General features: G+C 35.6%; 2 protein-coding genes across 2 annotated transcripts; one reads left to right on the top strand and one right to left on the bottom strand.

Annotated features, from left to right (window-relative positions):
• The first annotated feature begins 1,653 nt into the window (after nt 1-1,653).
• On the top strand, nt 1,654-10,075 carry ago (F-box and WD-40 domain protein 7). The gene is made up of 3 exons (XM_077438387.1): nt 1,654-1,994; nt 5,489-5,583; nt 5,865-10,075. Exon 3 carries the CDS (start codon nt 5,874-5,876, stop codon nt 7,608-7,610), a length of 1,737 nt encoding a protein of 578 aa, XP_077294513.1. The 5' UTR covers nt 1,654-1,994; nt 5,489-5,583; nt 5,865-5,873; the 3' UTR covers nt 7,611-10,075.
• On the bottom strand, nt 1,658-3,032 carry LOC143917074 (uncharacterized). Its single transcript, XM_077438497.1, has 2 exons — nt 2,703-3,032; nt 1,658-2,438 (listed from the first exon to the last, which is right to left on the bottom strand). Exon 2 carries the CDS (start codon nt 2,149-2,151, stop codon nt 1,804-1,806), a length of 348 nt encoding a protein of 115 aa, XP_077294623.1. The 5' UTR covers nt 2,152-2,438; nt 2,703-3,032; the 3' UTR covers nt 1,658-1,803.
• Nucleotides 10,076-12,236: the final 2,161 nt, after the last annotated feature.

The following is a 12,236-nucleotide window of genomic DNA, read 5'->3' as shown; positions in this document are numbered from 1 at the left end:
GTGCACAAAAATTTATATCCACAGCCGGAAAGGAAGTGATTGCTTCCCTCGAAGTGCTGGCCAACCGATGGTTTAACGGCCAGTACCTCAGGGCTGCCACAACACCATGATCTAAAGTATTTCTATTAAATTTTGCTGTTGCGTGACTACATGTGTCGTCCGCTGGTAAATAAATGACACGCCAAAGTAGCACATCTAAATGTTTATTTGTAAATAATCATGAAATTGATTGGAGTCATTATTTAAATATGTCATAATATGGTGGAATTCGCCCGTTTTTAAATATATTTCGTTCACCCATTCGACGCATGTTCACGCATGCTCCTGGCTTAGCCAGATCTGGGGAGGGGGGCAAATTCCCCTCCTTATTCCCTCTAAATGACATCCCCTGGAAGAACCGCGAAATACAATTGGTCGTAACGGACAAAGACGCTACTAAGTGTGCGCACCCAATATGTACGGTGAGATTTTTTATTAAATACGTAACGTATGGATAAACATTCGATTGAGACAGTGGCGTAACTAGAAAAATTGGGCCCGCATGTAAATATTAGAAAATACCCCCTTTAAATTAAATTAAATTGGGAATTAGTACACATAATTTAAATGTTCTTTTTCCTTGCCTTTAAAGTCGCATATTAAGCAATTACATCTTTCGAAGACATTTTATTTAAACATCGTTTTCATCAAAGATATCATCATGATAGATATCATCATTTAATGGTTGTACCTCGTGCTCCCACAGTTCTTTTTCGAATGGCTCCTATACCAAGAGCTATTCGACATCTCAATGAAATCATTGCTGCCGTCTCTGAATGCAATATTTTCCACCTCGGTGAGCGTAGATTATCGGATATTATTTTAATATATTTGTTTGGTAACCTGCGCTCATCATTACTTTCTTAATTTGAATGTGATGGATGAGTGGAATCTTAATCTACTCTCTTCCATTTGGGCTTCGCAGGGATGTTTTGTAGTTGTAGCTTGTTCTTATTTATCGGAACAGGCTGCAGGTGCAAGACATTTCCTTATTTGTATTTTTTCTTATTTTATATTTTAATTACTATAAAGTTTTTTATGATTGTGTTAAATGCTGTATTATTTTTTTTTTTACTTTTCTTTTTTTAATTTTTTGCATCTTAATTTTATGCTTTTGCTTTTTGTTGTATCTATTATTTTTTTATTTTATCTTTTGTTTTCTCCCTCTCTTATTTTATTTTATTATGTAGGCCATTGTGGGGCATTAGGTTCTTCCCGCAATGCCATAATGGTCAACAAAACGTTAAATAAATAAATCTTGCAACAATATAAAATAAATAATTGCAGATAATTATTATTACTGTACCACAATGGAAAACTATTGAATGTTGTGATAAGGAGTACAAATGGGTGAACATTCCACACGCAATATGTTGCGTATCAAATTTTAAATATTGTTTCATATTAGTCACATGAATAATTTGAACATGACTTTCAAGATTTTTATTTGAAAAATTTTTGGGACCCTAAATTAAAAAGGGCCGCATGCCCGTGCGGCATAGTAGTTACGCGCCTGTCATTCAGGGCTCTACAGCCCTGCTAAGATTAGCGTTGTCTATATTTGTCGTCGTTGATTATACATATTTATTGGCGAGCGCGTAAAATATCGGTAATGGTCGTGATTGGAGCGCGTCGGGGTGACGGGCAGGTCTGGGTCGTGCGGTCTGCGGCCTGCCGCTACCACCGCTACTACGGCTGCCGTCAGTTGGCGCCACCGCCACAGCCACCGCCACCGCCACTTCTACCCCACTGCTACTGCTACTGCTACTCGGCGCGGCTCCAATCGCGATCATCGCCCTCGTCTTCGTCTTCGTCGAGATCGATCGATCGCTCGCTCGAGCGTGGACGGAAACGAGGATCGCTTCGACAGTCGTCACAGCCACCAGCTACTTCACGCTGTGCGCTCTGCGATTTGCGATCCGCGATCCGCGATCCGCGATCCGCGACCCTCCACGGTAATGACCTCGTGCTCCCGAGCGACCCTCGCCCTCGCCCTCGCCACTCCCCGCTCCCCGCTCGACTGATCGAGCGATCGAGCGATCGAGCGGTCGAGTGGTCGAGTGGTCCCCTCCGCGCATAACCTCCAGGCGCACCCCCGCCCGCGCCCCGCATCCCCCGACACGCGGACGCGCATGCGCACTGAACGATTCGCCCGTACACTCGACTCTCTTCGCTTTGACAGGTGTACAATCCACACCACTCATGTCCACTCAAAGTGGCACCCCCCACTCCTTCCGCCCTTTTTCACTTGTTTCAAAATTATCAACCAATCAAGTTGTGATAAAGATCCAAGTGGATTGGATTTGATGGTTACTCAATCGGTGGCTAATTAATATATTATTTCAGTCAATGCTGCAATAGATGGGAGAAAGAGTATATTTTGTCCTGTTTGGTGATTACTAGTCAAATGTGAACCGGTCACAGGACAACCGGTCGCTCTAGATCGGTCACACGTGATCACCCGTCACACTCGAAAATTAGTCACGAAAAAACTGGTCACACCCAAAAATTCGACCAATTTTTAATTTTTGAGTGTGACCAATTGACCACAAAAATAAAAAATTGGTCGAATTTTTGGGTGTGACCAATTTTCTGGTGTGACCAGTTTTAGTGTGACGGATGATGACGTGTGACCGATCTAGAGCGACCGGTTGTCCTGTGACTGGTTCACATATGACTAGTAGTCCGTTTACCATTCCTCGCAACGACCGTTTTATGTTCGAACAAAAACTGTAATAAAAATTTTTGAATTTTTAAACGTATATAAAGATTATGTTTATCAACGAGAAGCGAAAACAATCGAGATAGATCTCGATTGAGGGCCAAACCTCGCAAAATGGCGATGTTTCAAACGATCTAAATATTTTAGGAAGGAACGTCTTGCGAATGCATTCGGTGAAACTAGTAAAAGTCTTGTAATAAAAAGAAACGACACCCAGGTGTAACTTTTTCATTTTCGAAGAAGCCTTAACTCTTTGCGGCACGATATTTGAAACAAAAAAAAGTCACGTGTTGCACATAATGTTAATTAGTGGGACATATAAACCTTTGTGCTTCAAATAGTTTTAATTTTTCGAAGTGGTATAAATTGCATCCCACCATGCAGCAAAAGATAAAAAGAAATGGGCCCTTTTTGATACCTCTATGCTTCAAAGAGTTAAAGATTCGTCATCTACAGCCGCTCGCATCCACTGCTGGATGAAGGCCTCTCCAACACGTTTCCACCCGTCTGTTTTGCGCAACTCGTCCATCTCACCCCACACATTTTCCTAATTTCGTCTACCCATTTTCCCTGCGGTCTTCCTATTACCCTTTTGCATTCTCTCGGGTACCATCCTAGCACTTCTTTTGTCCGTTCTTCTAGCCACGTGGCTCGCCCATTGCCATTTCAATCTCTTTACTCTATCTACTATATCCACTACCCATGTCATACTTCTCACCCACGTAGTCCAGTTCCTGTCTTTCCTTGTTTTGCCAAGCATGCAGCGTTTCATATTTCTTTGAGTGTATTGTACTTTGTGTAGTATCTTGGCGTTCAATGTCGCAAGTTTCACATCCATATATCATCACTGGCAATACGAATTGATCGAAGATCTTTTTCTTCTGAGTGGCATTTTTGATTTAAAATTAATTTGTCTAAATGCACTCCATTCTAATCTCATACGTCTCTTTATCTCTTCTTCTTTACTACCGGACGTGTCAATTATTTGACCTAAATATAAATAATTATTTAATACTTCTACTATTTTATCATCTAATGAAATGCTATCAGGCATGCAATAACTATTGAACATTAGTTTGGTCTTATCTACGTTAATTTTTAATCCTACTTTTCTACTTTCCCTGTCCAGCTGACTTGTAAAATATAACTCTATTCAATACTTTAGCTAATTTCACAATCCTTTCCTTCTTCCTCGTTTACCCAATGCTGAGCGTGGTGGTCGTTTTTTATCACCTGGAATCCGGTTAACGATCCACCTCTACTCCTCTCGGTCTTGTGCCGAGTTGAAAGCGGCGTTTAGGGATTATCCCATCAGTTCTTTAATTTGATCCAATCACCTTATGGGAAACCATTATCACCTTCCCTCTTGTGTTTCAGTGAATACTCACATACTTCTCCATACTCTCCACATTCTTCCGGGCAATACGGCCAAAGTAAGAAAAAATCCTTTTTCTGTATGTTGTGGAGTTCTGAAACTGCCTGCTTTTTGAGGATTTAGGTATTCGTGTGTCCCACAGTCTATGGAGTGCACGGCATCCACCACCAGCACTACATTCCGAAGAAATCTAACATCTGAGGAGAAAAAATTATCATTTGCCGTGTGGGCTTGTAAAATTAATTAATTAGCATTCAAATAAAAACCAGCCACATGATTTTCAAATTTGTGAATTTCTTTTTTTATTAACCAATTATTGTTGAATATCGAATCACGGTAATTCAGTGAAGATTGATGGATCGTTAAGTATATAAATGAAAAAAAGGATGTGATTAGTCGGCTAAATTGTCTTGGATGTAACATTAATGGTTTGTTAAGGAGTATAGTTGATCTACATATATATTAAATATATATTAATCAATGTTTGTCTGTCTGTTTGTCTATTTGTCTGTCTGTCTATCTGTTTGTCTTTGTCGTATGCGTTCCTATACCATTCAACCGATTGTGATGAAACTTCCACGAGTTATTGTGTGCATGCCCGCGATGGTTTCTGTAAAAAAAATCGCCCAAAAACGGGAACGGGGAAACTGGAATGCGTTGGCATTACTAAGCATGCCGGGTTCAGCTAGTTAGAAATAAAAACAGAAAGGTATTTTACGTCTTACAATGTTACGTAGCGTTGTATGAAAATGACGTGACAGCTAGCCATGCTTTACGCTGCTTCGTTTTAAATACTATCAGTTAGTAGCGAGTAGGAGCGCCATCAAGGACCCAAAAATTACTCATTAATGATTAGGTAGATTAGATAAATAGGATTCTTATATATTTTTAACTTGAATTATCAGGATTTTATTCGAGAAATTAGTTTTAAATAAAGTTTTGATAATTTTTTCCATTTACATGTATTTAAAGCATCATGTAAAATGGTTTTTGTTTCATTTCTCAAATTATTTACTTTTAAAAAATGCAATTGACGCTTAATTTTTTAATATCATATTTATTTGATTTAAAAAATATCGAATGTAAAAAAATTGTTTTTAAATCTTAAATGCAAAACGACAGTAATTGCAAGTTTATATGTAGATAGCATTGTTACAATTTGTATATTACAAAAATTGGTATTGTGCAAAATTTGAATATTCAACATCATTTTAAGATGTGATTTTTTAAATTCTTTTTCTTCTCATTAATTGAATAAATTGATTGAATTATCAGGAAAAAATGTCAGTATTCTATTAAGAATTATATTTATTTCGGTCTGAAAATATACATTAAATGTTTTTCTTTTTCAGATTCCATAGAAACTGGGGTTAACATGTGTTTAAGGTCAACAAGAATACTTGCATTTTTGAATAATGTGAACGTATGATACAATCAAAATTAACAGGTCAGTGTTTAATAATTTTATATTCAGTCATAATATAATATGTTCACATACTAATGAACATTTCTTATTCCTATGTTTTTATATTAGCTTTATAGTGAATAAAAAACAATCAAAAGAAAATTTAATGTAATATATTTACACATTATAATAAAATGTATATTTTAATGTTCTACTGTTATCGAAGTTACTGTAAGCAGTCAATGGTTTCTTTTAATAAAATATTAATTTAATCCTTTCGATAAAATATGTATGTATTAATGAGGTGTTTATCGTGTTTTTAGACCGTAAGAATGCTGATATTGGAGGACGAGGAAGAGGAAGCTGTCTGTACATGTGTACCGAACCACGAATCTGAGAATGAGGCTTGTGCTGAAGAAGAAAATTATGAAGCCGAAGTTGCTGGTTCCAGTGGTTCCGATAGTGAACATCAATACGATGAAAGCATTCAATCGGGCGATGAGGTTGATAGATTTAGAAGAAAACGCAAAGCTGATGATAGTCCATCCACAGGAGACGGAGTTGTTAAGAAACCATTCAGCGAGACAGGAGTTGAATCGTGTAGGAATAATATGCAACAAAATAATCCACCAGATCTGCGACATTGGCTAAATAAATTTGTACAGTGGTCACCTGCGGAGCGCAAAGTTGCAATCGATAGTCTTATTGTGAGATGCGCGCCCGATCAAGTAAGACACATGATGCAGGCTATTGAGCCCTTGTTTCAACGCGACTTCATTTCTCTGTTACCTCGTGAACTAGCTTTGACCGTTCTCGGCTACCTTGAACCGGTCGATCTTTTCCGAGCTGCTCAAACATGTCGCTATTGGAGGTTCCTCACTGACGATAAACTTTTATGGAAAGAAAAATGCAGACGCAAAGGAATCGGTCCTATGCGGAAAAGGCCCAGCTCTATGCCGGACACCGCTTGCTCGTGGAAAGCGGCTTACATGCGACATCATGTAATTGAAAATAATTGGCGTTTTAAGAGAAGCGCCGAAACGGCGAAATTTCTCAAAGGGCACGACGATCATGTCATCACTTGTCTCCAGTTTTATGGAAATAAGATTTTGAGCGGCTCTGACGATACTACGCTTAAAGTATGGTCTGCCAACACGGGCCGATGTCTCCTCACTCTGGTCGGTCATACGGGCGGTGTATGGTCATCTCAGATGGTCGGTCGCATAGTGATCAGTGGTTCAACAGATAGAACACTTCGCGTGTGGGATGCTTACACGGGCGCATGCTTGAAAACGTTGACCGGTCACACGTCAACTGTTCGCTGCATGAGGCTTTACAAGGACAGGGTCGTGTCCGGCTCTCGAGACGCCACACTCCGCGTTTGGTCAGTGTCTGAGGGCAAATGCTTGAGGGTGTTGGTCGGACATTTAGCGGCCGTTAGATGTGTTCAATATGATGGACGGTTAGTTGTCAGCGGCGCTTATGACTATTACGTTAAAGTATGGAATCCAGAGACTGCGGAATGTCTCCATACCTTGGCGTCCCACACTAATAGGATATATAGCTTACAATTTGACGGCGTCCACGTCATCAGTGGATCCCTCGACACCTCCATCAAGGTTTGGGATGTGGAGACGGGCGCTCTGAAGCACACGCTGAACGGCCACCGCTCTCTCATCTCCGGAATGGAGCTGAGGTCAAACATCTTAGTGTCGGGCAATGCCGATAGCACCGTGAAAGTGTGGGATATCAATACGGGTCAGTGTTTGCACACGCTCTCCGGTTCAAATAAGCATCAGTCGGCCGTGACGTCGTTGCAATCGAACAGTCGTTTTGTAATCACGTCTTCCGACGACGGAACTGTTAAGTTATGGGATCTGAAGACTGGTGAATTCATACGCAACCTAGTCACACTCGGATCAGGTGGCTCTGGCGGTGTAGTTTGGAGGATACGAGCGTCTCCGACCAAACTCGTGTGTGCAGTTGGATCTCGCAATGGCACAGAAGAGACTAAACTGATGGTTTTAGACTTTGATGTGCCAGGTGCCTGCCTCAAATGCGAGGACTAATTGAACTTTTATAATTCCTGTTTTATAAATTATGCCGTTGTTAACATTTGTGCCGTCTGGTATGATTCTGGCTTATGAATTTTGTTGATTCTGTTCATGAATTTCTATATCTACATTCAAATTGTTTTATATATTTTTTTCTCTTTTATATTTCAAACTTTTAGTTGGTTATGTTGATTATTGTAAACTGTTGAATGAATTTTTACTTTTAACTATAAGGACTATTAGTGTCAAAATGCCATTTAAACTGAAATGTTATTTTTCTCGGTATAAACTATTCACTTAAACGCACGCATTTAAAGAGGATATGAATATCAAGACGTTTTCCGAGAATTATTGTTTTGTTTTAATTACTTTGTTAAAATCAGGTCTGTACACTTGTAGCGTTTAGCGATATACAATGAAACGGTATATAGTTACATGTATCGGTGTACACGATTAAATCTTGTGCTTGTGCACAATTTCTGCATTATCAAGACTGATTTATTAGATCTAGGCTTAGATAGTTTTTGTTTTGTTATATGTGTATATATATTTAGTTAGTAATTCAAATTGATCCAGAGTAGGTCTGTCCTAAACATTTCATTCGTAATATTGACGAATCTGTAGGTCTTTTACAAGGAGTTGACCATGATGTGATGTGCATGATTTTTCATCAATACTTTTTATGTATTAATGTATTCATACACATCACTACCACCGAAAGACTTTCTTGCTAACATGGTCAACTTCTCATAATATAAGTATGCTAATGATTAAAGACCGCAATAGGTTTAGATGAAATGTGTATCGATTCAACTTTCATTTGTATGTTTTTGTATGTACTCATTATTTATTTACCGTAAGCCGAGGCTATGATTTTATGTATTTTTTATTATGATTTTCACTTTTTTGAAACTCCATGTATTTACATATGTAGCTATTTAGAGAGGTCTTCATAATTCCATTTTAAACCTTGATTTGTGCCAGAAAGATCTATCGAAATCATATTTTCTATGCATCAATGAAAGATTCATGCCGACCTATAATGTATATGAAAAGTACAAATACTCCTCGAAGTGAAATTTTGACATATGTATTTCTCTACACGCATGTACTAGGATTTACTCAAATTTTATAATATATTATTTTATAGTTAATTTTTAGCCCATTTATAAAATATTGCTTGGAAAAATGGACATGAGAATACGGGTCACTCAGTGAAATGCAATGTAAACACGGAAATATGAAAAATTTCAAATTCGAGTTGTATGTATGATTCAAGTACATCTAAATTAAATATTAAAACTCGTATTTTCGTATAGTGTCGGCGAATAGCCGAGATAATAATTCAAGTCATACCTTTTATAAGTTTTAGTCCATATACAATTATTTATACTCTTATTATGTTTTTTTTTATTATACGTTTGTATTGATTGATGTGCATAAAACGATTAAAAAAAATGACTGACTAATTTCTTTTTAAATTTTAGATGTCAAACGTAAAATTTTCAACCTGTAAATGTAATTTTTAATTTATATAGTTATAACGGTTTTGCAGATTTTGCAAAAAAAAAATGCCATTGTTGTAAATTAGAATCTTCGAGCTTTAATGAAATTCAATAATGTATTTTGTAATTTTAATCCGAGGAAAAAATCGTTAATAGTTGACACCAAAGCTGTATAATTTTATTCCAAACCATTTATACTTATTTGTGTTTTAGCTATTTACGATTATTAACGAGGACTAATAAATATATCTTAAGCTTTACAAGGGCTCTACAAATGGGTAAGACGATTGATGATGTGTTGACATTTTAACAGTTGATAATTTAATTGCTTAGTATTAACATGTTGCGATGTTATTTAATAATGTTAAATTTGTCCAGAGTAATTGCATTATTATGCGATGACAGTAAATCTTTGAAATAGGCACAATGATTCGTCGGGCATTGTATAATATAAAAAGAACTGTTAGTTTTAACTATATTTTTCATTGCTCATTTTTTGATTAACTTTTTCATTTGTATTTTGAGAAAAATTTTAAGTTTAACATGTGTTGAATTGAAAGTTGATACATATAATTTCGAAATTAATACTGTTGCTATGAAATGAATTTTAATGTTTGTTTTATATTTATTTCTCTTTAAATTTTGTTTTATTAAAAAAAAATGTTAGCTATGCCACCATGGCTATTGTCACCGTTATGATTTCAAATCGTCAACTTTTAAATTTAATTTAAACAATAAAAAAAATCTAATTTTTATATATTTTTATAAATGCAAGTGAAAAATAGTACAATCCGAAATTTTTTACTAGCGTTTATTTTTGAAAAGTTATCACGTTTCATGTGTCAACTTTCATTTAATTATTTTGGAAATTCAATTATTTTTTTTCATTGATAGATATGAAAAATTTAACTATGTATTTTATATATGATTATGTGATGATTTTATAACGAAACAATTATTCAATAAAAACTTGTTAAAATTAATTTTTTTAATACTATATTCACTTTATTGGTAATGCGGGCGCATCCCAGCATCGAGTATACACACTTGCAACAACACTTATGTATATACACGGCAGTTACATGAATTTGTCACAAACAGTTTTTAGTAAAGTGACAGTACGCAAATGGTGCACAACCAGTGATTGGCGTTACTTCAAACAATATCGATAAAAATCGAAAACGCATTGACTTTTCAAATAAAAAACATCGTGGTATGACTCGGCAACTGTTGCATAGTTATATAATATCCAAATCCATTTAAAGAGATTCTCTGCAATAAGGCAATACTGGCCAAAAATTAATAATGAAAAAATCCGGAAAAAAAGCTTGCAATAATTAATGACAAATAAAATTGTCTTACGTATGTGTAATGAAAAAGAATGCACCAAGGCCCAGATTTTCTCTTGGCGGCTCTGTATGTACTATGTAGGTATGTATGTAGATATAATATGTATATAGGAAAATGCGTTTTCGATTTTCATCGATATTTTTCGATGTAAAGAAAATCACTGGTTGTGTACTAAAACTGTTTTCAACACCTAGAAGCCATTCAGGTTTTTTATGTACTATTAAGTGTGTATACTCGTTGCTCAGATGTGACCATATGTATAACCAGCAAGTACCATTTTATTATATACATACTATGGTAGTGTTGCGCCTGTTGATATGGTTCGGTGATTACTAGTCAAATGTGAACCGGTCGCTCTAGATCGGTCACACGTGATCACCCGTCACACTAAAACTGGTCACGAGAATACTGGTCACACCCATTTATAAAATATAAAAAGTAAGCAACACATAATATAAAATGTAATCATAAAAGTAAACTTATTTAAAGTAGCTTCTTAAGAATACTAAAATATTTAAATGAGAATCCGAAAGTCTATTTCTAGATTTGGTACAAAAATTTCCAGCAATGGAAAAAACTCTTTCAGTTTTGGTCGAAGTTGGTTTTATTGGTAAAAGGGACGAAAACAATTTTTTTAAATTATCGTTTTTTTCTTCTGTCAGCCTGTATATTTTAATTTATTTTTTAAAGTCGAGGCTATTTTTATTTACGTTATTTTGTATACATATTTGTCTTTGATAACTCCTTGTTTAATTCTTCATTAAAAAAGTGTCTTCCATTGTGGAATCGTCAATACAAGAAGGATATATGTACTCCCTTCATAATAGTTTCACCATATGATATAAATTCGCTTTTATTACAACATTTAAAGAATGTTTTATTCGGTATAAAATTATAAATTTTAAAAATTTATGTTAAAAAAATCAGTTATAGGCTTCTTCTTTCTTCGATTTTAATTTTCAATACTCGGAATAATTCATCAGTAAGGTAATAATAAATAATTCATCCTTCCGTATCGAGATTTTCCAAAAATAGAATTACAAGAAACGATTTTGGCCAAATGCACAGAACCATTATGCTCATAAAACTTTCACGTTCTGGCAATGCGCTGTACTTACATATGTACTGCTAAACAAAAAACCTTTGAGAATATTTTACGATTCTTTGTGTATTTGATTTATTATTTCCCTTCGTGCAGTCGTGAAAATGTTGTATATTTTCAAGATTTTTTAAAATCCAATTGTTGTGATTTGATATAAGAATTCCCGGGACACGGGACAACAAAAAGCCCGTGAATTCCCGGGAATGTCTGTCCTGGGTCGACCCAGGGGTCAGAAGCCCTAATCATCATCATACCTGATTTCACTAACGGTAAGTACTTTATTTTAATTATTTCTTGTAATTCTCTTAAAAAAATCATTTTATTCTTGACCGAATAGTTTTCGATTTAATACCGAATAGGTATAGTTTTCATTATATTTTTCGGAAAAATAAAAAATTCTTTAATAATAATGATAGTAATAAAGGGACACAAAATCACATATTTGCTAAATGTGCCGATAATATTGGTATACCTCTGCTGAGAATTGTTTTAAGAATATTAATATTGACCTGTATTTATTTGATAATTAATTTTTACTTCAGTAAACAAATAGCCTGATTAAAATATGTTATTAATTTTTATAATATACAACCATTCTGTTTTACTGTCGATATTTCACATTACTTTACATATTTATTGTCTATTTGGAATATCATATCATATATATAAATACGGTAATCTGTG

This window comes from Arctopsyche grandis, chromosome 1, assembly GCF_051622035.1.
Source record: "Arctopsyche grandis isolate Sample6627 chromosome 1, ASM5162203v2, whole genome shotgun sequence".
Classification (NCBI taxonomy): Eukaryota; Metazoa; Arthropoda; class Insecta; order Trichoptera; family Hydropsychidae; genus Arctopsyche; species Arctopsyche grandis.
Note: the sequence above shows the minus strand (reverse complement) of the source record. Positions and strands in the feature narration are given on the sequence as shown.